The 26,931-nt window shown below is 55.2% G+C and overlaps 1 protein-coding gene across 3 annotated transcripts in view; it reads left to right on the plus strand.

Annotated features, from left to right (window-relative positions):
* The first annotated feature begins 6,224 nt into the window (after positions 1-6,224).
* The window catches only part of RHBDL3 (rhomboid like 3), a 48,283-nt gene continuing 27,576 nt past the window's right edge, over positions 6,225-26,931 (plus strand). The window contains exons 1-3 of one of the 3 annotated variants that reach the window (XM_032321582.1): positions 6,228-6,479; positions 8,001-8,024; positions 23,051-23,209. In XM_032321582.1, the coding sequence (XP_032177473.1) occupies positions 6,369-6,479; positions 8,001-8,024; positions 23,051-23,209 (294 nt within the window). In that variant the 5' untranslated portion in view covers positions 6,228-6,368. Of the gene's footprint in view, positions 6,480-8,000; positions 8,025-23,050; positions 23,210-26,931 lie in introns of all 3 variants that reach the window. The other 2 variants (XM_032321583.1, XM_032321584.1) reach the window with 2 other exon arrangements.

Here is a 26,931-nt window from a genome sequence, read left to right on the forward strand (position 1 = left end):
GTTTTTATGTCCCTGTTTGTAAAATGGAGGCAGTTGTACCTATTCTGCTTACCTCAAAAAAGCCAGCTTTGGGGGGACGAAATGAAATGACAGACCTAGGGGCACCCGGGTGGCTCAGTCAGTTAAGCGCCTGCCTTCGGCTCAGGTCACGATCCCGGAGTCCTGGGATTGAGCCCCGCATTGGGCTCCCTGCTCTGTGGGAAGCCTGCTTCTCCCTCTCCCACTCCCCCTGCTTGTGTTCCTTCTCTCGCTGTGTCTCTATCAAATAAATAAATAAAATCTTAAAAAAAAATAAAAGAATGACAGACCTAGAAGTGCTTTGACATAAAGGCAGCAGGCATACGATTGTATCTTTATTATGCAGAAGGATCTTTTCTCCGGAACATCAGACTCCTTGCTTGTTGGGGGCTGAGAGTAATAACTCTGTAATTAGACTTCATGTCCTATCAACAGACATGCTCTGTTTTTCATTAAACAGACATTTGTTCGGCTCCTACGGTGCGCAGTGTTGCATATTGTGATGGATGCAAAGCCGAACGGGCCATAAGAGCCTCTCCTTCAAGGAACAGACACTCTCAGAGAACGAAGATAAAACTTGGCTGGAGGAAGGAATGGTCCCTTTGGGCCGGAGGGTAAAGGAAAGGTTTTAGGAAGGAGGGACGTGCCTCAGAGAGGGGCATGTGAGCCAATGAGGAGATGGGACCTACCTCTCACATAAACCAAAGGTCCCACAGAGCGTCAGAGGCCCAGAGAGAGTCCAGGGGTGGCACCCTGGGGACCAGCCATGCCTCAAGGAGACAACAGAGAAGGAAGCCAAGAGCCAGCAAAGCGGCAGACAGTTGCCCTGAACGTGCGGCTGGCTACCTTTTGTAGCTGGGAGAGTCTCCTCTGAGCCCTTCTGAGCTTTGCTTTTGGGAGCCCACGCCTCTCTTTGAAAGAGCTTGGTGTCTGTGAACCTAGACATCCTTCCGCAATGATTTAAGTGTCTTGGCAAATTGGGGGCCCCGGAGGGAGTGAGAAAGGAAGAGACGAAAGCAAAGCCGCGTTGTGCCTTGTGCTGTTTGATCTCCAAGACAGCGGGCAATAATGGAAGAATGTGGGAGCTAGGACAGAGGGCGGCTGGGCTCCAAGCGGCGGTCTCCTCCCTGAGCGGCGTCTGCTGTTCGGACTTGCAGGCTTCAAACATGACTGGGGGATTCCTGGAAGACAAAAGAATTCAGGGCTGGGGCTTGGATCTCAGTCAAAAATAACTCATGTCTTCATCTCAGGCAGGCACGGGGCGGCCGCTCGGGGCTGTTGGCAGGTTTCTCAGAAGATCGGAGCGCCAAGTCATGAGAGGGGCCTGTAAGGGTCAGCTTGGGTTTGCTTTAGGGAGAGAAAGGGCCTTGAGGGCACCATGCCCCATTGAGGGAGACCTGAGAATGGGAAACTGCTGTCGGGGAGAAGAGGCCCAGGCCAGAGAAGTTCTGGAGAAAATCACACCCTCTCTTCTCTTCGCCCCCCCCTGCTCTGCATAAGCTATTTGCTTTGGGCGGTAATTACAGCCCTTAATGTTCCTTCCCCGGCTTCTCATTAGCTCCTGTGGTCCACAAACTCCTTGGCTCCCCTCACCCTGTCTCCCCCTCCCAGTGGCTCCCCCTGGCTTTCCCCGGATCATCACTGGCAACCCATTGTTCTAGCTCCCAGGTTCAGAGCATCAGATCCTTAAAACCCACTCTGCCCTCTCTGGGTGGGTCCACTTCAGAGACTCAGCCCCCAAACAGCTCTTCCTCTTCTCTCCTTCTTTTTCTCCCCCAGCTGTCATCAGAAGATTATCTGATTTTTCTCCTGGGAGGCCAGGGCCTGGGTCTTCCTCCCTTTGTGTTCTCAGCACCTCGGCCAGGGTCTGGCAAATAACAGATTCTTGCAATGCGTTGGTGAATTGCACCCTTGAGCTGCTGCCAACTTAATCTTCCTAAAACGCTGCTGCTCCAGTCGGGAGCCATCGCTGCTTCTCCCATCGCCTGCTGAGCGAGGTCCCACCTCCTCAGCCTGGCACTCAAGGACTTTCAAGACTTGGTTCTCACCACCTGGCCACTTGGCGCTCACCCTTGGAGCTGTTCTCGACGCTGTCAGTGGCTTTCCTACCTCTGTGCCCTTGCTGCGGTGGTTTCCCTCCACCCAGAAACCCTTCCACACGGCCTCCCCTAAAGCTGCGCCATCTTTCAAGGCCCATCTCTGAACGGAGTTTGACTCTTCGGAGCTCAAACCACTCTTCCCCAGACTCTCATCCTATGCTGCAGCCGCCTAATGAGACACGGTTTGGACCCATAAGAGAGGTCACAGGTGTGGAGCCCTGACAAAATGAAGGGTAGGGTATGAATCAAAGCCAGTCAGCCCTGGTTTGCTGTCACCGCCCAGCAGACCTAGGGTTCTCTGAGAGCCGGGCCCGGAGACAGTCATCTGCCTGCCCCACGGCAGCCGCTGCAGCCGCTCAGTGAAAGTGGGCAGGCACCAACGGCCATTCCCTCCTCTGTCCCCAGTGTGACACTGACTGCACTAGTCCTCAGATCATCCCCATCTGGGGTGGCCCAAAAGCTGTCAGACAGCCTGGCCACTCCCATCCCTCTAAGGAGTCCCATTGGCTGCTGGGGAGCAGGGTGTCCTGAGCAGATTGCCTGGGCCCCAGGGGTGAAACAGACTGGCTGGAGAGGTGGAGGCTACACTGAAGGCTAACGGAGGTTCACGGAGGAGGCTGGGTGTTCCAGCTCATCTCCAAGGCCATTCTCCTTCCAGCGAGGGCCAGGGAAAGGGGAACCGTCTCCGGAAAGGAAGTTTCGGTTAGTGGTGCAGAATTCTTTCCCAGGATGCTTTCGTTGTGGGTGAAGTGTTCCTAGGGCAGACAGAGAAACAAGACATCTTCCTGGAGACTTCTTGGATCCTCCCTCTCCTCTAATTGCGGCTGTGCTTGTGACCTCTTCCTTGGATGGCATCTCCCATCTTCCTGTGCTCAAGCCAGCCTCTTCCTGTCTATCTTCATATTGCAGCTGAAGATTTTTTTTTTTTTGAAGATTTATTTATTTATTTGAGAGAGAGCGCGTGCGTGCGCAAGAGTGAGCATGCGGGGGGGTGGGCAGAGGGAGAGACAGAATGTTAAGCTGTCTCCCAGCTGAGCCCGGAGGCCAACACGGGGCTGATCCCAGGCCCCTGAGATCATGACCTGAGCAGAAACCAAGAGTTGGTCGCTCAACTGACTGTGCCACCCATGTGCCTCTGAAAGGATCTTCCTTTCTTTCTTGGAGAGATAGGGAGAGAGACTGCATGTGCATATGAGTACAGTGGGAGCAGGAGAGAGGGTCCTTTTTTTTTTCTTTTTTAAAGATTTTATTTATTCATTAGAGAGAGAGCACACAAGCAGAGGAGAGAGAGAGAGAAGCAGACTCCCTGCTGAACAGGGAGCCGGATGCCGATGGTGAGCTTGATCCAAGGACCCTAGGATCAGGATCACGACCTGAGTCCAAGGCAGACGCCTAACCATCTCAGCCACCCTAGTGCCCCAGGGGGAGAGGGTCTTAATCAGATGCTGTGTTGGGTGCTGAGCCCCACGCAAGGCTCAATCCCAAGACCCTGAGACCATGACCTGATCTGAAACCAAGAGTCAGAGGCTCAACCGACTGTGCCACCAGGCACCCCTGGAAGGATCATCTTGTATTTATTTCTGAGAGAGACTGAGAGAGCACCTGTGCTCCTGTGGGGGATGGGCAGAAAGAGAGGAAGAGGTTGGGGGGGGACACCTCTTTTTTTTTTTTTTTAAAGATTTTATTTATTTATTTGCCAGAGACAGAGGGAGAGAGAGCGAGCGAGCACAGGCAGACAAAGAGGCAGGGAGAGGCAGAGGGAGAAGAAGGCTCCCCGCCGAGCAAGGAGCCGGATGTGGGACTCGATCCCAGGACCCTGGGATCATGACCTGAGCTGAAGGCAGCTGCTTAACCAACTGAGCCACCCAGGCGTCCCTAGGGGGGACACCTCTTAAGCAGGCTCCATGCCCAGCACGGAGCCCAATGTGGGGCGGGGCCTGATGACACTGAGATCAGACCTGAGCCACATGCAAGAGCCAGATGACTAACTGACTGAGCTCCCCACATGCCCCCCACGGGCTTGTCACACGAAGGCGCCTGCTGTCATGGACTGCCATGCCAGGTTGCTCCTACTAGCTCCCAGCCATACTATACTGCTTCCCAGGCGCCTAAAATGCCTTCTCTTCAGGTTTCTCACTTTCCTGGGTTCTGGGGACATATCCTTTAGGAAGCCTTCTTGGAACCTCAAGAACCCCATCCCCCCGGACTTCCTTTTCTCCAGTTGAACAGTTTCTGAAATGCAGGGTTCAGATCCTCTTTATCTCTGTATTCCCGAAGCTCTCTCACGGGCACTCAGAGGAGCGCCGTCCCTGTTCAGAGAACTGAGCCTGCCAGGGTCTCTTCCACCTGGGGGATGACAGAGTTGGATCTGTTGATAAGAGATGCCTTCTTCCCCTCACCCCACCCCAGGCTTTCTGGACAGCTGGTCCAGTCCCAGAGATCTGAGTCTTCCACAGCCAGCACCCACACAGGTCATATAAATGGTATTCCAGAGCGTGGGGAGAAGGCATTGACATTGACCTCAGGGCTCCATGCTTCCTTTTGTCCTTCCAGACCCGTGTCTTTCCACAAAGAAGTAGACCTCTCTTCTGTCCCCCTGAAGGCTGTTTTCAAAATCACACCCTATGCAGACAGTTTTATTTACAAGGAAATCTTGGCAGGATCTTGACTTGTTAGTAGAGTAGGAATGGGGGAGGGTGGTGAGAAACAAAAATAGTTGAAATGATCACACTTTCTGAAGCCGAGATGAAAATCGGTGTCTGTAGCAAACTCACCTAATTAGAACGGAGTTAATTTCCTCCTCTGTGTTTAAGGGGAATAGTCATTGTTGGGTGAGATGGTCACAGGTTGGATTCTGGGGCTGGGTTGGGTGTCTGCTCTATGGTGATGAGAATATTAATTGCAACTTTCACTGTTGGAAAAAGTCTCCTTTTCTGACAGGGAGAGAGAGGAGCAAAGACCAGTGAGTGGGTGGGTGTTGGGTGGTGGGAGAAGGACTGGTAGGGGACTGACTGACCAGGACTGAGCCCCTGCCCTCTTGGGAGAGGTGGCATTTGTCCTAGCTGACCACTGGACCAATTTGCAAGCAGAGCTTCTGCTTCTGGTAGACAGTCTCCTGGGAGGGCTTTCCCACAGGGAATCAACACCCTTTTTTTTTTTTTTTTTTTTTTTTTTTAAATAAGATCCCCTCTTTCTCTGATCTAACTTCAGTACTACTTGCTTTAGTTTCTTTACCTCCCTTCTCCCAGTTGGGGCACCTCTCTGGGCTTGCCTCTGTCAACCTGGTCAAATGAAGCCAGGGCACGGTCAAGTCACATAACTCTCTTGTAGAGAGGGAAAGATTTAGGATTTGGGGTCCCGACTGTCCCTATCTCCTGAGTTCTCCCATCCCTGAATTCCTGGGCATATCTGGACCTCCCAGAATCTGAGACTGAGGGCAGGCGGAGAGATAGAAGGGTGTCAGGATCCCGTCCTCCCAGCATCCCGCCCCCAATTCACTCCCAGTTAACCCCGACGTTGCCAACTTAGGAAAAGCCTCACCCCTGCCTCCTTCGCGTATCTGCAGCCTCGGAAGGGATCATTAACCCGGTGGGTTTGGGAAGTGGGCGTTGCACCCCACCCCGACCCCGAGGCCAACGCGGTCCCCGGGTGGAGCCTGGCCGTAATGGGGCCACCGACAGCGCAGCACTCCCCTCCGCAACCCCCCGCCCGGGGCGGTGCGGCCACTTACCCGCCAACCCAGCCGCAGCTCTGCCCCCTCCCCTCCCGGGGCCGCGCCGCTCTGACCGATTTGGCTCTGGTGGTGGCGCCCGGGGGCGGGGGACGGCGGTCCCCGGGAGCAGCCCCGCCCCCGCCCGCGCGCCGCCCCCGAGGAGTCCGCGGGGAGGAGGAGACTCCGGCGCAGAGCGGGGGCCGCGGGAAGCGGGAAGGGAGCGCGGGGAGCTGCGGGGCCGGGGCCGGCCCAAGGGCGCCCTCGCCTCGGAGCCGGGCGTGGGGGCTGGGGCGCAGGCGGAGGCCGGCGGGGTCGCAAGCGCGGAGAAGTTTGGCGGCGAGGGCCCGGGCGTCCCGGGGTGGCGAAGCGGCGGCGCGGGGGCCGGGGCCATGGGGGCGGGCGCGGGCGGCGGGGCCGGCGCGGAGGCGGCGCGGCGCGCACAGAGCCCCTGGAGCTGCGCGGCCGGCGCGGCGCAAAGTTAGCCCGGCGCCCCGGGACGAGCCCCGCAGCCGCCCGCTGGCCCTGGACCCCGCGTCGACATGGGCGAGCACCCCAGCCCGGGCCCCGCAGTGGCCGCCTGCGCCGAGGCGGAGCGCATCGAGGAGCTGGAACCCGAGGCCGAGGAGCGGCCGCCCGCGGCGCCGGAGGACGTGAGTGCCCCCTCCCCCGCCCGGGCAAACTTTCTGGGGGGCTTTAAGGGGGAGCTGCCCCCGTCTCGCCCCCGCGGGGCAACTTAGAGGTTTCAAGGTGACGCGGGAGCGCCCCGGATTGGCCGGGTCCCCGCGGGCGGGAGGGGGCGGAGGGACCGGTCTCCCCCAAACGCGCGCGCGCCACCCCCCGCTCGGGCTCCGCGGCTTCCCTGCGGGACGCAGCCCAGCCGCTGCGCTGGGGACTGGTCGGCGGCGGGAGCCCCCACTCCGCGGCTGGTGCAGTGCCCGGGACACGGCGTTTTCCCGCAGAGGCGGCCGCGTCACAGCAGTGACTCCCCCTCCCCTCCCACTCGCGACCTGCGGGCTCTCTGAGCCCGAGGAAGGAGCGGGCGCCGCAGAGTCCCCGGAACCCGGCAGCGCTGACCGGTCTGGCGACCCCCTCCTTCGCTTCCGGATTAGCTCCCTCCCTGCACCTGCCCTGTCGCGACACTGATTGAAATTCAAGCCGGCCCGGTCCCTGAACCGGGCCGGAGGAGGGAGGGGAAGAGCGCTGGGAGCGGTGTTGCTTCCAGAAGAGAGCCTAGGAGTCCCAGACCGTGTCGATGCCAGCGATGGTCCCCCGGGCGAGGATGGGGAGGGGCTGCCCCAGAGGGCTTCCCTGCCATCTGCTGCTGGAGTCTCCTTCCCTTTGGTCCGGGGAGCCATCGGCGGAGCGGGCACTGGGGAGTCCTGGGAACTGGGATTGCTTAAGCTACTCCCTCCTGAGGTTAACCTGCATATAGAGGTGAAAAACTGGAGAGACACTCCGCCCTGCCGTAGCCCTCTCTCAGGCTAGGGAAATGGAGAAGCCAGGACCCTTAACCTACCAGTGAATGTACCCCAGGGGCGCTTAACCTCTTGCCTCCCCGCTGGCCCCTTGGTTAAACCTCTCACCTGCTTCTGGCTCCGAAGCTCTGTACTCACCAGGCTTGTGCACTCAGCACTTAGATTCAGCCTTGGAGAGACTGTTTAGATTTCAGTGCATTTCGGAGACCCCTCCTCCCAAACTGCAGGCAAAGGTTTAGTGTTCATTCAGGGCTGAGTTTTCCCGAGTAGAGGGTCTCTGGCCCCCAGCAGGTCTAGACTGTTGCAGCAGGGTGGGTTCCCAGGTGTGGGAGTAGACGTGGACACGAGCTTTAGGCAGAAGTTATTAGAGGCCCTTGGATAGATTTGGACGCCTTTATTTAGTAATTGCTGAGAATCACCCTTGTTCCGCTTAGCTTATCCCTCCTCCTGCCTGCTGGTCTCCAAGAGAGGGATATCTCCCCCTCCCCAACCTGAGTTCCCTCACTTTGCTTAGTGCAGACTGATTTGGGGTGCTCTTCCCAGGTTCCACTGGTGTCCTGCGGCGGGTTCCTGAGTCTGGGCAGCAGCTGGGAAGCTGTGTCAGGAATATCAGGGGGCTAGAGAGTCCGTGGTGATAAGTGTGTGTTTCTTTCTCTCTCTCCTCTTCCTCTTCTGCATGGCCTCCCTCTCTACCAGCACTGGAAAGTCCTGTTTGATCAGGTATGTGAGCGGTTAAATCCCCCCACTTCCTTCCACCCCTCCCCTCAATCAGTCTCCCTGCTTGCGTGGGCTTCCCTAGCTCTGCACTCCTGAGACGGTGACGTGTGGTGGGGGCGTGGCTTAGTGCATCTCTAAGAGTGATCGACAGTGCTCTCCACTGCTCTCCAGGTTTCAGGAGTAGGCGGTGGGCTCCCCTGAGAGATCCTTCGATCCCTCCTCCTCCCAACTCTGCCTCACCAGAGCTGGGTTTATAACATGTAGAAATTGCACAATGCATATCGAAAGCCTGGGATATTCCCTATACGCAGGCAGGGGGGTGTGTTGCAGCCCGGACTGGGGATGTGGGGGAAGGGCTTAAGTTCCTCTCCCTCTCCTTTTTTACCTCCACGTTCAAAGATCCATGGCCACTACTGAAGTCTACTCCGTGCTGTCCTTGGAGGGTGACTCACAGTATGGGCTCTTTTGCAGGCTGACTCTAACTTTGCGGCAGGGATGAGAGAGTTATGGGAAATGCATGTTATTGTTTGCAACTCCTAGCGTCTAGGTGTGGGGAGTGGAGGTGGGAATACCAACTTTGGAATCTGTTGATGGACATTTGACCTTCAGCAAGGAAACAGGTTCTTCGTTGCTTCGTGCCTGAGAGTTTGTGTGTATTACCCCCTCTCTCTCCATTCCCCTAGCAGGGGAGAGGAGGCAAGGGATGTCCCAGCGTGGGGAGGGGAGTAGTGAGTGCGGTGGTCCTGCAGTAGGCATGATCGCTCTGTGAACTTTGGGCAACTTTAAGTGCCCAGGCTGCTTGGGCCAGAGGGAACCTGTTGGGTTGAGCGAGGAGATGAAGCTGACAAAGTAGCTTGGGCCAGACCGTATCCTGCTGTAGGCAGGGAAAGCCTTTGAAAGTCTTTTCAACAGGGATCCAAGCAATGCTTTGGAAAGGTCCTGTGTGCCAGTGGGATGGAGGTAGGGTGGGCTGCAGGAATGAGACCGGGACCTGCTGCAGTGAATGGACGTGGAGGAGGACGAGAGTGGGAAGGAAGAAGGCTGTGGCGATGGGCAAACTGGAAGATCTCCCTGGACCCGTGTGGATGGGTGAAATGCGCAGATAACTTTGAGATGCTGAACCTGGACGGCAAAAGGGAAAATCAGGGTGGGGTGGGCTGTTGGCAGAAATGACAGCTTTGGCGACAGACCAGTTCGATTCCAAGAACCCCCCAAATGCAGGGACTCGAGTGGGACCGAGACCCAGAATTACAGCTGGAAAGTCATGGCAGGAGGGGGTGGGGAGGGTTGGGGAGCTGCTTGCCAATGTCATCCACGTTAGCACGAGGCCTGGCTGTGGTTTGGGGAACATCCACAGGCTCCCGGCTCCCACCCCAGCGGGGCAGCGCAGCGCTCCCTCCGCTCCCACTCGCCACCCACTCTGCCTCCAGTTCCCGGGAGCGCAGCAGCTGCTGGCCTGCAGCCCTGAGGCAGGAGGGGCCGCCTGCTGCCACCGACACCAGGACCAGCAGGCTGCCAGCCCTTCACACCTCCCGCCAGATTTAGAAGCAGGACCTAGAACAAAGTGTATCCTTCTTTTTCCCTCTGTGTCTGTCTTTCTCATTTGATTAATTTTCTGTGTATGTTTACATTTTAAAAGGAGCTATTTGGGTGAATGGAGGAAAATTTTAGTAGGAAGAATTTGGAGCAGAGAGAGGAGAGAGTGTGTGGAGAGAACATGTAGCAACTAATATTCGCAGGTGGTCTGTGAAGTCTACTTTCCTCTACCAAAGGGAGGTCCCTCGTGTCACAGGGAGCATCCCCCTGGTTCCGGGAAGGCCCGGCGGGAAACTGCTAGACATAAAATTAATTCTAGGAAAGAAACTCACAACATACTCTGGACAAACCATTGTTTTTCACAGTAAGTTCTGCCTTATGTCTATTCCCCGCCCATCATGTGGTGTTAGAAGCCCATTTCTGGGGGCACCTAAGGGGCGCCGATGCATATGTGCCTTATTCTAAGTTTGGGCTGAGGTCATGATCTCAGGGGGCATGGGATCAAGCCCCACGTCTGACTCGGCACTCAGCAAGGATTCCGCATGTCGCTCTCCATCTAAAATAATAAATCCTTAAAAAAAAAAAAGAAGAAGAAGAAGGAGAAGCCTATTTCTGGCACCTTCCTTCCTATGGGTGATTTGTGTTTAAGGAGAGCTGCTCCTGAGCAGGGCTTGACCTCTGGCAGAGATCCAGTCCCTCTGTGTTCCTTGCCCCTACATTGTGAAGCTGTCCCCGGGACCATTCCCCAGGGGCACTAACTGGAGAATAGCTATGAAGCTTCACAAAGGTGTATGCAAGTTCACGGACAAGGGTGTTCAGAATTAGGAAGGGTTTTCCCCTTGCCTCTTCCCATGGGCCTACTTAACGGTAGGACTTGAGGATTGGGGACCTTGGGGCACTTAGGAAAGAACATTCGACTGGAGGTTGAGGCAGTCCCCTCAACCACCTTATCCAGAAATAGATAGCCCTGACCAGTCCAACTGTGGTCAGTGGGATGGGGTTCATGACACCTGTTGGAGTCCCTGTGAGCTGATGTGTTCACCTTCCAGAGGTCGATGGGATGAGAAGCTGGCCCTAGTAGGTCCTCCTTTCCTTCCTCGGTCAAGGGAACCCCAGTGATTATCCAGTTTCCAACTGGGACCTGCTGGGACTTCTCCCCCAGGTTTTAGAGAAGGTATTGCACCGATTCCCTCTGTGCTGTCTGGTTCTTCAGCACATGGAGTAGCTTTGACGTAGTAGGAGGCTAATTAAAGCCCAAGAACTAGAAGTCATGACCTTGGCCTGTTGGTCCTGTATGGTCACCCCTCAACTAAATGGTCAGGATGCCTTTTGTGGGAGTTGGAAGTGAAAACAGGTGACCCCAGTCCCTTGGAGGCTCCCCACCCAATATTCTGGGAATTAGGCTGGCCTGCTCAAGCAGGAGAGTAGCGTGGCAGCCCTCCTTACCCCGCCTCAGACTTCATCCCCGTGGTTCCCGGGACTTACCGTAGGCAGGAAACCTGGAGGTCATCACTTCAACCCCCAGATGGTCCATTATACGTTTTGTTTCCTATATCCACATCTGCTTGAAGGGATTATCTTTTCATGAGCTTGGGATCTGAATGATTTTCCTAAATAAAAGATTTTATTTGATCATTTTTAAAAAGATTATTTATTTATTTATTTGACAGGGAGAGAGAGAGAGAGTAAGTGAGCACAACAAGCAGGGGGAGCGGCAGAGGGAGAAGCAGGCTCCCCCTGAGCAGGGAGCCCGACACGAGGCTCTATCCCAGCACCCTGAGATCATGACCTGAGCCGAAGGCAAATGTTTAACCAACTGAACCACCCAGGCGCCCCGTATTAGATTTTAGAGTTACCCAAATACGAATCTGTTGTCAAAGTGTACTATCGTGGTACAAAATGTCTGATTTTTCCGTAGTTGAATCTGTTGAGCTTTTCCGTCGTGATTCCTCCTGTTGCTTTGGATCTGAGACAGTTTTCATCCCTCTTTATTTTTTTTAGAGTTTATTGATTCATGTAAGCAATTTCTATACCCCACATGGGGCTCCAACTCACAACCCTGAGACCAAGAGTCACATTCTCTTCCAATGGAGCCAGCCAGGCGCCCCAGTCTGCATCCCTCTTTAGATCTTATAAATATGCACTTCTATTTCTTACTGCATTTTCTGTGGCTAAAGAAATCATCTAACCCTTTACTCCAACCAGACCTTGTTCCAATCCAGTTATGCCAGCACTTATTTTTTTTTAATATTTTTAAAAGATTTTATTTATTTGACAGACAGAGATCACAAGTAGACAGAGAGGCAGGCAGAGAGCGGTGGAGAAGCAGGCCCCTGTTGAGCAGAGAGCCCGATGTGGGGCTTGATCCCAGGATCAGGACCTGAGCCGAAGGCAGAGGCTTTAACCCGCTGAGCCACCCTGGCGCCCTAGTGGTGCCAGCACTTACTAAGAAACATTACCTTAATGTGTTTGGAAAATTTAACACTTGGTAAAAATTTTTTTGGGTGGGTCAGTTTATTCATTATGTCTCATCTATCACACTGATGTTTGTAATTTCGCACAATGTGCCCTTCAGTCCTTGCTTTATGAAGTTCCATAGGATCCTCTTTTTCTGGCTATGTTTTGATAGTCTCAGTCCCTTCCCGAACTTCAGGGAGGGGCCAGCAGGGATCCAAGGTCAAGATCTAGGTTAAGCGCTTAACCCTTCAAGGTCTTCCAGGGTGGGAAAGCCATTTCCAGGTTCACCCTTAAAATACCTTCAAGATCTGCCAATGTTTAATAAGCAAAAGTGTTTGGAGCAGAGTTCTCTTAACAAAGCCCAGTTGCTTTCGAGCTCAGGTGAGGGAGAAGGAAAAGAAAGGATTAGAACTAATTTGTTTGTTTGTTTTTTTCCTCCCTCCCACTGGGAGTATGCATTTCTCAGGGCCCCCCATAACAGCCCCAACTTTGCTAATCTCCCAGCAGAGCAGACAAATTTTGACTGCCCCACCTCTGAAATTATAAACGTGCTACAGCCAGGACGTAGAGCAACTGAGAGGGCCTGCTGGGTACCGAACCCTGGATTTGGAGTCAGATGGACCTGGCTCCAAGCCTGACTGCCTTTGTGACTGGGGCCAAGTGGCATTAGCTCTCTGAGCCTTAATTTCCTTGTTGGTCAAACAAGGACAGTGCTCTAGAACTCTAGGAACAATGGTGGGAATTAAGTGGAAGTAGAGACTCTTTCCAGTGTCAGATACCAGTGGACATTCGACAGCCTCTTAACTGGGAATCAGAATTTGTTGGAAGACGCACGGGGCAGCTTTTGAGATCCAGGTCCCCCTGGGAAAGCAGCGGCCTCTCTAAACCAGCTCCTTCCCAGTGCAGGCTCCCGGAAAGAGAGCCACTTCCGAAACCAGAGGGTTTTCCTGCTGGCTTTCCCCCCAAGTGGCTCCCCTGCTCGGCCCCCTTCTCTCCAGCCGAGGTTTTCCCTCGACCTGACCCCGAAACCTACCTCATTTGCAGTTCTTCCGCAAGCTGGCTTAAGTTCTGGGAGCTGAAAAGAGGCTCACACGGGGCCATTGAATGGATTAGTGAGGGGCCACAGAGAAAACACCTGCCTGGGAGACAGGGCATTGACAGCGGGCCCCCTGGAACACATGATTAGCCAGCAGAAAGAGGTTCCCAGAGAAGGACAAAGCCACAGGTTTGACTGGAGCCCTTGCTCTGGCTCTGCCCCTCTAGCCCCTTATCAGGTGGCCTCCAGGGCCCTTGGGCTGTGGATGTCCCTCCACCACAAAGCCAGCTTTCCTATCCTGCTCCTGCCCCAGTGACCTTGGCAGTCATGCTGAATTAACCCTTTTATCCCTGACCACTATGGATGGCAGTTGAGCGCTGGGGCCAAGGGAGCCGAGATCATATGCCGCTTGCCCCATAATGCGCACACACGTGTTCAAGCAGAAGGCACGTCAGACGACAGCCCCGTGTGTGTTGTCTGGGGTTCCAGCGTCTTTTCCGCATGCAGGCCCTGACCGTGGGGCCACTCGCTCATGCTCGCCCCTCTGGGGCTGCTCCCACCTCGAAGACCCTAGGTTAGGAGAAGGCTAGTGGAAGCCTCCAGTCCAATCTGCTCATCTTGCAAACGGGGAAGCAAAGGCCAGTGGCCTTCTGAGGTCACTCGGTGCAGTCGTATCAGAGCTGGGACTAGAGCCCAGTTCTGTTTCCCTCTGACCTGTGTTCCCGCCACCAGGCCTTGCAGCCTTCCATTTGCTTACTTGGCGTCCTGAGTGACTAGGGCAGTGGGGAGGGCACACCCCTGGCTCACGTCCCAGTTCTGCTCCCAGCTGTGTGGCAGCAGGCAAGCCAGGTGACCTCCCCAGGCCCCTGTTGCCTCATTTATGAGCTGCCCAGAGTACCTCCTTCCCCTCAGGGTTGTCATGAGGCCTGGGGGATGGCATGTGTGTAGCACCGGCCATGGTGTTTGGAGAGCACCCAGTAAACATGGCCATCTTGTCCTGCTCCTGGAATTTAAGAGAATGGATGCTGTCCTCAATAGAACCTCGGACTTGTAATAGTTCTAGGTGGCAAATCAGTGTCCAGATCTCCAGTCTAGGGTTCCTTGTACCCTGTCAAGCTGGCTTCTTCCACATGCTTCCCGAAATTTCTGTAGGGAGAGAAGGGAAGCGTTGGGACAAAGGCTGCCTGGGATGCGAGTGGCGCCCAGGTCCCCTTGGCTCACTGGCTGGATGCCTGCATGGCTGAGGGTGAAGGGTCCGGCCATCAGGAGCCCAGAGCCAGGCTCCTCCTCCTGGTGCCCCATTTGGCAGTTCCTGGTGGCCTCCCGTGAGCATAGGGCACTCTTCTGTGTTACAGAAATGAGCCCGTGTATATCTTGAGTTGTGAACAGTTAGGGGTAGCCACCAGCTCTGTCCCACCAGCTTTTCTGAGGCAAATCACAGGTTTGAGTTGGCAAATATTTCTTTCAGGGAGCAACTGTTGAGTACCTACTGCATGCACGTAGGTCCTCATCTCATTTTGATCTTTCAGCAGCCCTGTGAGGTGAGTGGTGCTATTCCCTCTTTACAGAGGAGGAAGCTAAGGCCCCAGGGGGCAGGGCTTGCCCAGAGACACCAAGCAAATGAGGGCCCTCTGCGGAGGGACTGTATAATTTTGTCCACACGGCCTCGGGTGGCTTCTGGAACAGGGTGGAGGGTCCCAGGAGGAGAAAGTGTCTGATGACCGTTTATCCTACCTGGCCAGCTCCCACTCCCCTCCTCCCTGGATCTCTTAGCCCGATCATCTCTGGGGAACAAGGGACCCTTCTGTGGTTTCCAGAAGCAGCAGCAGGAGGAAATGGGTATAGGCTAAAGGGAGGGATGGAGCAGGTGTCAACCCCCTGCCCTCTGCTTGCACCCAGTCCCACCCCTCCCTACCTGTCTCCCCCCATCCCTCCAGGGCCTGGATGCCTGCCTTTGTGGCTATGACTCAGCTTTAGTCCCCAGGCACTGTGATGGTTGTGCCTGGATGAGTCAGCGGGCAGTTCGTCTGCTCTTGGGGACCCAAGGGACCTGCCTCTGAGTCATAGCCCCCAGCGGCCCTCTAGAGTCTCCAAGGTCTTCTTTGGGGGGCTCTGGGAAAGGAGCAGCAGGGTCTTCTAAGAGGCTCTCAGGGTGGAAAGAGACAAAGCCCGGAGGAAAGAGCTGGCCCCCACTCCTCACTGCCCACCTAACCCCAGCTTCCTGCATGGGGTTGGGGAGTCTGGGAGCTCTTCCTCTCCAGCCCAGGTGTTGAGAGAGTTGGGTGGTTTCTGGAAATATGCCCGTTATCCAGCCACTCAGCCTGGACTCAAGCCAGGATGCCCGCTTCTCTGCTGAGGGAAGGGTGTTCTGGCTCCCTAACCAGCCTGCCGACCTCAGAGCTGGCTTCAGCTATTTGACATAATGGGGAGGAGGGATGCTCAGGTGGGAGAAGCCTCCTGAGAGGGACGAGCTGCCTCCCCCCAGACCAATTCCATGGGAGCCCAAAGAATAGAAATAATACAGCTGGGAATCCTACAACCCCGGAAGCTTCTCCAGCTGTCAGAGGCCTGGACTGGCCCTATCACAGGGGAGCCCAAGGCTCCCTCGTGCCTCCATGTGGGGAGACCCAAGGACAGGAGGGTCAGAACCTGGTTTTCAGGAACTGCTCTCTCTTCTTCCCAGGGAGGCTTGAGGTCTGAAAATCCATTCCAGCCCCAGCTTGAGCAGGCCAGGTGGTGCCCTGCTCCACTCACTTGGGAGAGCCTCTGGGCAAGTTGCTTAACTTTGTGTACCTCAGTTTCCATATCTGATACGTGAGACCAATCACACTCACTCTAGGGTCGGTGTGTGAGAATTAACATAATAAGATATTGGCCAAAAATCTGTGTCTCAGAATCAGGGGGAGAAGTCAGGGGACTGGTGAGAGATGGTTTTCTCTATGGGAAGAATTAGCATCCTCATTTGCAAGGAAGGAGTGCTGGAAGAGAAAGCTGCTACTCCCATAACCTCACCTCCTGACCTCAGCAGCTGCAGGCCTGGACCTAATTTATGGGGCAGTAAATATCCATAATGGGCCAGAGCTCCCTGGTGGGCTCTGGCTTTTGGGTGGGGACAGCTCTGCTGAGCCATAAGCTGCTGGGTAGCCTCGTTAATTCATCTCTGTTCAGAAGCTGGGTAATGATGCAAGGACCCAGCAGATGAGGCCGGGTAACCATCCCCAGAGTGGGGAGGGGCAGCTGCCTGTGCTTGGCCCGCGCCCCCGCCCCCCATGCATGCCATGTGGTCAGTTCCCAGGGCTCCTTCTGTCTTGGGAGGACAGAAAGAGGACACTGGGGCTAGGGATGGGAGCCTTCCTTAGATCCCAGGTCCGATCTTCTGGACTGGGCAGTTCTCGACCACAGTGGCGTTCCAGGTACTGCCTACGGGGGTCCTTGAAGGTCCCCACCTTCTTCACTGAGATCCCGGGCCTCTCTCCATCAAGGAGAGGGAGAGCATGGTCATGGGAGCTAGAAGGGAAATCGAGTGCTGGGAACAAGGATCAGACGGGCAATTGTCCTGGAAATGCAGTTTGTCCAATTCACACATACATAATTGATGTAAAATAAGTGTGTTCCTTTCTTCTTTTTCATATGCTTCACTGCTACTGGGTAAACTCTGAAGCTTGGCCTGGCTCCCTGGCTGGCGGCGGTGACCGGAGGTGGTGGGGAGGTGGGGGCTGGGGGATTGGGGAGAAGTGGTGGCGCTGTCCTGGGTGCTGAGCAGGCAGATTCCTGGCTCCTGCGGGGCTGTTCTCTGTGAGCTCAGCCCAACCTTCCCTGAGGCCAGTCCCTGATTCTTCAGTCTCTATGGAGAAGCATCCCCCTCAACTCTTGGGCTGCAGCTGGGGTCAGGCAGTTTTCTAACTGTGGGAGGCCTCCAGACAAAGTATCAGTTGGACTTGAGGGTCTTTGCCACTCAGACAATGGAGGTAAAAGGCTGGTTTAGAACCAGGGACAGAGGGGCCGGGTTCCACAAAAGGCGGAAATGACTCTATGGGTTCATGCATCTTTCCCAAAGAGTGTTTGACGGTGTGTTGCTGTAGAAAGCATGCTGCTCAGAGGCCCATTAAGTTTGGGAAATGTTGGGCTGGACAAAATCAGACATGTCTCTTCACCGTGAGAATTCGTAGCACGCTTCCTATGGTTTTATGCATCAGACTCTTGCAAAAGGGTTTCCCAAACTTATGGGACCTTGGAAATCTTATTTTAGACACCATCTTGGGGCTGGTGTTCCACAAAACACACATGGGGAAACTCTGAGCCAGGGGCCATATTTCATACACAGGCAGGACAAAGAAAGACAAGGAAGGGCAATACTGGGGCAGGTTCCCATGGAGGAACCTAGAACCATTCCCATCTTGACCACTAACTCGCGTCCTAACCGTGGGCTAGTTTCTTTTGCTCTCTGCACCTGTTTCCCCGTCCAGAAAATAAGGTGCAATGCCTGGCCTGTGGCTGATCCTTGGTAAATATTTGTTAAGTAAATGAAGGACCAGATTGGGTGGTCCTTCAAACCATGTTTAGCCAGTCTCTCAAACCATGTTTAGCCACATGATCCTAATGATAGGAGAGGTCAGGCCCTGGGCCCGTCTGCCTGGTTGGGAATCCGTCTGCACCAATTGCTGGCTGTTCAGACATGGCCAAGTCAGCTCTCCATACCTTGTACCCCTCCCCCCGAAAATGGAGCTCATAATAGTGTCTACCTCAGAGTTTTGTTGTGAAGGCTAACCATTTTTGAAGGGGGAAGGGGCTCTCGTAATCATCATGCTCAGGCAATAGGTCTCATGCAAACCAGGACATGAGCAGGGGTTTCAGTGAGGTAATGTCTGAGACCAAGAGGCCATTCTGCTTAGGTAGTTTCTGTCATGTCGTTAAACTGAGTGCTCTGCAGAAGGCCAGTTCGTGGAACAGCTCCCCAGTGGGGCCTCCTCAGCAATACCCTCCCATCCTCTCAGGGTGTCAGAGCCCCTAAAACTCTACAGAACAGTTTGAGAACCACAGAGATTTTTTTTTTTTTTTTTTTTTTAAAGATTTTATTTATTTATTTGTCAGAGAGAGAGTGAGCGAGAGCGAGCATAGGCAGACAGAGTGGAAGGCAGAGGCAGAGGGAGAAGCAGGCTCCCCGCCAAGCAAGGAGCCCGATGTGGGACTCGATCCCAGGACGCTGGGATCATGACCTGAGCCGAAGGCAGCTGCTTAACCAACTGAGCCACCCAGGTGTCCCAAGAACCACAGAGATTCTTTTCAGCTCTCCTGGACCACAAATTCTGATTCCCTGGTCTGCTGCCCGTCTCCCCGCTGACACCGGAACCCTCTAAGGGCACAGACCTCACCCCCGATGTGCATCACTTTATCCTGATCCCAAATGTCCCATCAGCCCTTTGACCAAGGAGAGAAGATTGGCAGCCCCCCATAGGCTGTATGGGTTGTGGATTTCTTTTCTTTTTCTTTAAAAAAAAAAAAAACAGTTTATTTGTTTGAGATGGAGCATGCACACAAGCAGGGGGAGAGGCAAGCAGAGGGAGAAGGAGAAGCAGGCTCCCTACCGAGCAGGGAGCCCAACATGGGGTTTGATCCCAGGACACTGGGATTATGACCCGAGCCTAAGGCAGACGTTTAACTGACTGAGACACCCAAGCGCCCCTGGGTTGTGGATTTCTTTCCCCAGCCTCCCTTTGCCTATGTGTGCTTATGTGTGCAGGGACAGGGATGGACCCCCTTACATCATCCTGAGAAGGGAGAGGGCCTACCATGTGATTAGAAGAGAAACTGAGGCAGTGTGGTTGATGATCTGCCCACGATGGCCCAGCAGCTGGGGTCAGGGTTCTTTGGGAAACCCTGCCCCTCATCCTTGCCCCAAAGGAGGGAAGCATCCCTAGGTGGCAGCAGTATGGAAGGTGCCGTGTTCTTTCCCCAGTCTAAGCCATGAGTGCACCAGGAAGGGGGTCCAGGTCGGGAGGTGGGTTATGTGACAGGGCGAGTGTGGGGCCCCAGGCTGGGGAAAACTGGCGACCTGGAGGATTAAGGGGCCAGAGGGCTGGACGGTGCTGGGATTAAAGGTCCCTGAGGAGCCTCTGGCAGCTCTTTTTATGGTGGAGGCAGGTGGGCGGGAGCCCAGGGAGGTCAGCCCTCACTCTGTGCCTCTCTCCTCCCCCTGCTGCCAGCCTCCTCAGCTCGGGCTGAATGTGCACTTGGCCTGCCCCCTCCCTCCACGGTGCTGGGCCCTATTCAGGAGGCAGCTGGGAGGATGCTCCCGGCTCCCGGCTCCCCGCTGGGCCCCTGCCTGCGGCCCTTTCACAGCCCGCTGCCCCCCCCCCCCAGCCCCCATCAGGCTGCCTGGAACCCGCCCAGCCCAGACCTCATCCTGAGAGCGACCCACTGCTGAAACTGGATGAATCCAGGGCATGGGGCACGTGGCAGGGGGGCGCTTGGGGGCCTTCCACACATTATTAACGAGGAAAATTGCATCTGTAGGGTTTCTTTTCCCAAAAGCTCCAAACCACGGATCTTATTCTCCCCCACCCCCATACCCGGCCTTGAAGGAGTCCCAAAGGCTGGATGTGTGTCCAGGAGGGCCAGCCAAGCCCCTGCGTCAGGGATGCTCCCTGCTTCGCTTTGCATGAGGCAGGAGGAGCCAGACACTGAGTCCCTGCCGCCCTTCGCCCTCAGCCCTGAGAGCTGTGGCCCCGCATTTGCTTGATCCCGCTGCAACCTGAGGGGACGCTGGGCATGCCTGATAGATGAGGCGATTACGGCTTAAGACGGTTACTCTAAATTATACGAACTAGTTAGTGGCTGAAACAAGAGTGGGGTTTTGCCTTGCTCCATGCAACCTCCTTTAGAAGCCCTCAGTTTTCTTCTGGGGCAAGGGACCTACCTCGGTCCATCTTCTGCTCAAGTTCTCTCTCTCTGATTCTCTCTCCCTGGGTCTCCCTCCCTCTGCCCCCCCCCACCACCACACCCGCACCACCGTGCCCATGGTCTGCCTCTGCTCTGGCCCTCTTCTTCCCAGGTGGTGGGCTCTGAGGGGGGTGTAGAAGGCGTCCTGTGCGAAGCCAGCCCCTTTCCTGCCTCTCCCTCCCCACTAGGCACCCTCTGTTATCCCCAAGGCCTCATTATTAGGGTAGTGATGACCCCCATTGTCTGGCCTGTCTGGCTCTGGCACGAAAGGTAGAGTTTTGGCAGAGAAGGGAGACTCGGCCTGTTTCCAGCTCATTCTGCATAGTCTGGAGCCTGTAATGTGCTGGGGGCAGGTCTGGTGGGGGGGGAGGGGGCGGCTCCTGGAGCCACAGGGCAGCCCCTGTCACTAGGACAACAGCAGGGAGCCCTGGAGTGGGGGAGGGAGAGCAGGGGAGCAGGTGGTTCTTTGTCTGGAGCTGGAACAAGGGCGAGGGGCCCTTGCCTGATCCCAGTCCTCCACCATGCTGCCCTCCCGAGCCTCTGAGGCAGCCCCAGGGAGGGGATTGGTGTCCCAGCTCTTGAATGAGAGGCCATGGGGCTTTCTCCCCAGACCCCGTCAGGAGAGACTCCACACTGTGGGCCTATCACCGCCCCCCCACCCCCCACCTCCCGCAGTGCTCATGGCGGGGTGGCACAGGGGAAGACTGGATTTTCCCAGGACTCCGTCTGCTTCTCCACCCGCTATGCTCACCCCCAACCTCAGCCCACTTAGGACAGGGGGCCACGTGAGGCCAGGCCAGTAAGTCAGGGGGCCTGTGTCAGCCTGTGGGAGTACAAGGGGTCCCAGGTACCAGAAACAGCCCCTCACTGGCTGTCATTGCCACTTTCCCATCCAGGCCTCACTTTCCTATCTGAGCAATGGGCGGAGGGGGAGGTTGGGCAGGGAGGGCATGTCAGAACTGTTGCCATGTGCAGCTCTTGTCTTGCTTTCAAAGTCTGTGGTGTGGACCATGAGACTCCTCGAGTCCCCCTCCCCCTCCTCCCCCTCCTCTCCTCTTTGATCCTTCACCTTTACTCCAGAGCCCTAGAGCAGCCCCTGGAGGCTGAAGGTCAGTGACCCACCCCCCACCCAGGTCTAAGCCACCACGATGCAGAATGCGGCTTTCCAGGCACGTCCCCTAACCTCTCAGTGCTCCTTTCCCTGTGCCTCAATTTCCCCAACTGTAATATGGGGCTAGGAACAGGACTTGCCTCATGGAGTTGTTGTCGGGGGTCAAAGAAATTACAGACATAAAGTGCTTAGAAAGGTGTTCGGCCCCGTGAAAATAGCAAATTTTTATTCCTTTTTTTTTTTAAGATTTTATTTATTTATTGACAGAGAAACACAGCAAGAAAGGGAACACAAGCACAGGGAGTGGGAGAGGGAGAAGCAGGCTCCCCGCTGAAAAGGGAGCCCGATACGGGGCTCGATCCTAGGATCCGGGGACCATGACCTGAGCTGAAGGCAGATGCTAACGACAGAGCCACCCAGGTGCCCCCAGCAAATTTTTATTCTTAAAGATCTTTTTGGTGCAAGGAGTTGCTGAGTTTCCTGAAGTACTCAGTGGTATGAATCAAATGGGTGTTATCCCTGGAACCTGGTATTTGGAATGGAGGGTGGGGACACATGTTTTTAAATAAGCCTCTTTGGGGATGGCTTTCCTCCTTGAGTTCTGGGAAGAATTTAAACAGCCCAAGACTTGTGACTCTTGGCTGTTTCTCTTGGGTTGTCTTAGAGGTATTGCACACTGAATCAGCCTTCCTAAAATAGTCTCCATTGACCTTCTCTAGAAAAGGGGGGAAATGCGGGCTTGGTCATCTGGGTCCCCCCTGTCCTGGCCACAAGGACATCCATGGCGTCTGTTGGCCTTTTCAAACCTCAGCCGCCCACCAAGGTGTCTGTGGGCTTGGCAACTTCGCGGGGGGCGGGGGGGGCACGTGGTGAACAGGACAGCTGCTGACATTGGCGAGAGATTGTTCTCGTCGCTTTCTGGCAGGGTGTGTGCTGGCGGCAGGGCAGATCCTGGGTTAGGGGGAGCTCTGTGTGGAAGAAGGGGCTGTAGAAGAGGTACAGGAAGTCTGGGAGCTTCTCTGGGAGAGAGGAATGAGATCCTTTTCTGCTTGAAGCGATGGTACTTTCACTGGAAGATTGGTATCCTTCTGTTGGTCCCAGTACCCACCATGTATCTATCTGCCCAGGAAAGGTTTACAGAATGCCAGTCATGCCAGGCTCCTGCTAAATCCTGGGGTCCGCCATGCCACTGGCACCTGAGACTCAGCAGCCCAGGGAGGAGCCCCAGGTAGGAGATCAGAGGGCTGGGCAGGCTGGTGGCCAGAGGTCTGCCTGACGCACAGCAGGGAGCAGCCAGGGCAGCCTCTGTCCTGGGGAGTCCCAAGACTGTACAGAGTTGCTGGACAGGGTGAGTCAGAGTCTTCCCGGGAGACGAGGTTGGCAAGGGGTCCCTGGGCAGAGGGACGCAGATATGCAAAGCTGCACAGTGTTTCTGGGGAGCCCCACTCAGGCCCGTGTGCATGGCTGTGGGTACATGAGAGTGTGGGTGTGAGAGGTGCCCGCAGCCATGCGTGGCCAAATTTGCAAGGCTGGGACCCTGATCCCTTGAGCCCCGGGGCCTCAGCAACACCCCTGGGCTCCTCTGGGCCACGCTCTGGCAGTTTCTCATCTTCCTCTCCTCACTCTGCCTTTTCCTTCCTGCTCTTCCTCTTGTCCAGGGTTAGGACTGGGGTGGACAGGAGAGAGCTTAACCTCTCTGAGGCTCAGTTTCCCTATCTAGGCACAAGGTGGTTGGCTTGGGTGATCTCAAAGGGCTCCAGGGCCTTCTGGGTCTTTAAGTGGTTGTCCATGCCCTGTGCAGGTTCTCCCATGGGGGCCTTGGACACATCGCAGACTCAGCCTAGGCCTCTGTTGGCAGAAGGGCTGGGGACAGGAGCCAATGTGTGGTGATGGAGATGGGACACCTGCAGGGCCCTACTGACCCCGCTGCTGTCTGTGCTTCTCCCTCAGTTTGACCCTGGGAACACAGGCTACATCAGCACAGGAAAGTTCCGGAGCCTCCTGGAGAGCCACAGCTCCAAGCTCGACCCGCACAAAAGGGAGGTGCTCCTGGCTCTCGCCGACAGCCATGCAGATGGGCAGATCTGCTACCAGGATTTTGTCAACCTGGTGAGCACCCTGGAGCCTTCACCGCTGGGAAGGGGCCTCTTCGGGGGTTATGGCTAAGAAGACCTTTTTACAGAATTAAAGGGATCTGTTGGTGCGCAGCGTTGAAAATGTCCAGGCTTCAGAAGGTGAAAGGGCATCACTGAGGAGCTGGTTTCTCGGTGTCTCTTGGTTCTGCCTTCTGCAGTGTCAACATGTACCCAAAGCCCCTGACACCTCCAGACTCCCCCATGTGGCAGCAAAGTGGCTGCAGCTGAAGGCAGTGTCAACATGTACCCAAAGCCCCTGACACCTCCAGACTCCCCCATGTGGCAGCAAAGTGGCTGCAGCTGTTCCTGCCCTTACAACCTTGGGCCTCAGCATGCTGGGGAAGAGATTGGGTCTCCTTTATGGTAGTCCCGCCCCTTGGGTTAATTTGGGTCTAGTGGGATGTGTTGATTGACTCAGGCCCATCAGTTCCCATCCGTGGAGCCGGGGGTGGGGTCAGTTTCCCAGAGAGGGAGGGCTGGGCGTAGGAGGTGGGAAGGAGGGGAGCTGGGGAGTGGATGCTGGGAGCACTGGGGACATGGGTGAAGAGCTCCTCAGACCTGCTGGCTGATGTCCTGGGTGGTCGGAGGGGCTGAAGACAGGAGGCCTGTGAATCCTGCCCAGGGGTCCAGGGTCTTAGAGCAGGGATTTCCTCCTCACTGGGGGTTACTGCTGTGCTGTCATGGGGGCCACTGTGGAGGGGTTGGGGTAGGGTTCGGTAGGATTCAGCAGGAAGCATCCCACCAGGGATGCATGGGACATGAGTAGAAGCTAAATGATCCAGCAGGATGAATTCAAGGCCAGATGATTCCCCTCGGTTTCCCTGGTGGCGAAGCAGAGAGAGTCACTCCTTTTCTTGTCACCCGTGGAGGAGCAGGAGTAAAATGATCTGTGTGAGGTTGCCCAGGCTCCTGGAATTCAAAGAGACTGGTAATGGGGGCGGCCAAGTGCCAAGTGAGCTCTCTGATGTGGGTGTCCAGGCTTTGGAACGGTTCTCATTGCCTCTTGAGGGAAGCCTGCCTTTGCCCAGAGGTTAGTATGATTTCAGGGAGCAGCTGTAGCACTTTTAGGGGTGAAGAAATCTGCTGTTCAGAGTGGACCCAGAGAGCAGACCTCCTGGAAGGTAGGGGGACAGAGCTGAGCTAAATGGGGGAGTGGGGACAGTCAGGGTTCATGGGAGGAGGCGCAGTGGAAGTGAGCCCTGTGACTTGGAGCCCAGCAGTGCCACCCAAGACCAAGTCACAGGTTTGAGCCTGCATCAGCTCATCCATAGCCCAGCATGCCCTGGGCCTGCCCGGCTCAGGCTCAGGGCAGAATGAGGGCTTTGCTGGGCCAGTGAGATACTTCTGTCTAGCTGCGGGTCTATGGGGTCTCCTGTGTGAACTCCACCAGTGAATGGCTTTTTCCTGTCAGAATGTCTGTATTCATGTTGTAAGCTGGAGCAGCAAGCCAGAGCCTGGATTCGTGTGAGGTGGGCTGTCCTGCAGACTAGGACTAAGGAGGGGCCCTCCAGGAGGGAAGCTCTCAGGAAGGCAGAGTGCCTAGGGGCTGGAGTCAGGTAGACCTCAGTCCCTCTACCTTTGCCTTTCACAGAGAAAGATCTCCTGAGGGTTTTCTCATTTGTAAAATGAAGCCAAAGGAATCCCTCTTCAGAGTTGTCCCGAGGATTAAATACGATGGAGTATTTGAAAGATTTTGTTATCTCTAATGCTCTTCCCCCAGGTGAACTCCCCTGCATCCTTTGTGAGCCCTTCCTCAACCCAACCCAGGCCCAATGAACCAGCCTTATCCGGAACCCCCACAGTGCTTTGCCCAGGCCTCTCTTAGAGCACAGACCACATTGTATTATAGCTGGGTGGCCAAGGTTGTCATGTACAGGTGTGTAGGTTGTGTACTGTGCCGGGAAGCATGCCAGTAAGATGAATGGGGTCTGAAATCTGGCCTGGGCTTTTTTCACCAAAGCCTATAATGGGTGCATCCACCTGCAAGAGAAGACTCCCTTATCTCATGGCACAAGAGTACCCTTCAGGCTGGCATGGGCTCTGCAATCAGATGTATCTGGAATTGAAGCCTGACTCTTTGGGTCCTTGAGAAAGTTGCTCACCTTCTCCAAACTTTAGTCCCTATCTTTGTTTTGTATTTTTTTTTAAAGATTTTATTTATTTATCAGAGAGAGAGAGGGGGAGAGAGCGAGCACAGGCAGACAGAATGGCAGGCAGAGGCAGAGGGAGAAGCAGGCTCCCTGCTGAGCAAGGAGACCGATGTGGGACTCGATCCCAGGACGCTGGGATCATGACCTGAGCCGAAGGCAGCTGCTTAACCAACTGAGCCACCCAGGGGTCCCTGTATTTTTTTTTTTTAAAGTTTATTTACTTAAGTAATCTCTGTGCCTAGTGTGGGGCTCAAACTCACGACCCCAAGATCAAGAGTTGTGTGCTCTTCTGACTGAGCCAGCTAGGTGTCCCTAGTCCCCATCTTTATCATGTGAGGATAGTGTTATGCACCAAATAACTAGCATTTGCCTCTCCTTGTAAGCCCCAGGAGGCCCGAGACTCAGCTCAGTTCTAGGCACATCAGGCTGCAGGCGAATGGTGGGTGTCCGTGTGCACATTGCTTCCCTGTCCTCGTGGCAAGCCCGCCTCTGGCGTCAGTCTTCAGGGTGTGGCCAGAGCTGTGTTGTGAGTAAGCTCTGCTTATTCCGGGACTGGGAGAGAGGGTGGTAAGAGTGGCTGCCAAACAGGTTGACAGGGGTGCCTGAGCAGCTCAGTCGACTAAGTGTCTGACTCCTGATTTCAGCTCAGGTCATGATCTCAGGTCATGAGTTTGAGCCCCGTGTCGGGCTCCACCCTGAACGTGGAACCTGCTTAGGATTCTCTCTCTCTCTCCCTCTTTGTCCCTCCTCCCTGTGCACTCTCTCTCTCTCTAAAAATAAATTTAAAAATCTCTAAAAATAAATTTTAAAAAATTTATAAAAAAGGGAAAAGATAACTTTGACAACGTGATCCTGTCTTGAGCTTGCAGTGAGTGAACATGGAGGCCCAAGGCCTGCTGGTGTTTCCAGAACGCCTTCTGCACCACCAAGAACCAGATCTGAGCTTTGTAGGCATGGAGAGGATGAGAATAGGGATCAATGGAAGGGGTTCATCTGGGAAGGCCTACTGGAGGGGCCGAGCCTTTAGCCAGATTTTGAAGGTGAAAGACTACAGAACCGAGGAAAAAAGAAAGGGGACTGAAGACAGAGGCTGATTCCAGCTGGCCTGCTCTGAACACAGACCCTCTGCAGCGACTCCCTCCCGATACAGCTTCATCCCCTGTGCCTTGGTCTGGCCTAGTTCATCCAGCCAGCCCTCTCTGGGCTTCTGTCATTAGGTTTAGCCAAATGCCCCTGCTAAGGCCACAGCCCCAGGATTATGTTGATAGTCTCCACCTTAGCTCCCCAGGTAGCCCTGTGGCCCTGGGGCTGGGAGAGCTCTGTCTCCCCATAGGAAGGGTCTAGAGTGTGGTGGTAGAGGACAGGTGTGAGGCTAGAGAGGCCCTGGGAGGCTGGAAGGCAGCAGGACCGGCCACTTGGTCTCTGGGAGTTAGGCTGGCCACAGAGTGAGGCATCCAGGACTCCAGTGCGGATTCATCATGGCAGCTTTAGGCTGTTGGGGGTAGGACCGGTCTACAGACAAAGTTCTAGAACCAGTTCCTGGGCT

This window comes from Mustela erminea, chromosome 18 (assembly GCF_009829155.1).
Source record: "Mustela erminea isolate mMusErm1 chromosome 18, mMusErm1.Pri, whole genome shotgun sequence".
Taxonomy (NCBI): Eukaryota; Metazoa; Chordata; class Mammalia; order Carnivora; family Mustelidae; genus Mustela; species Mustela erminea.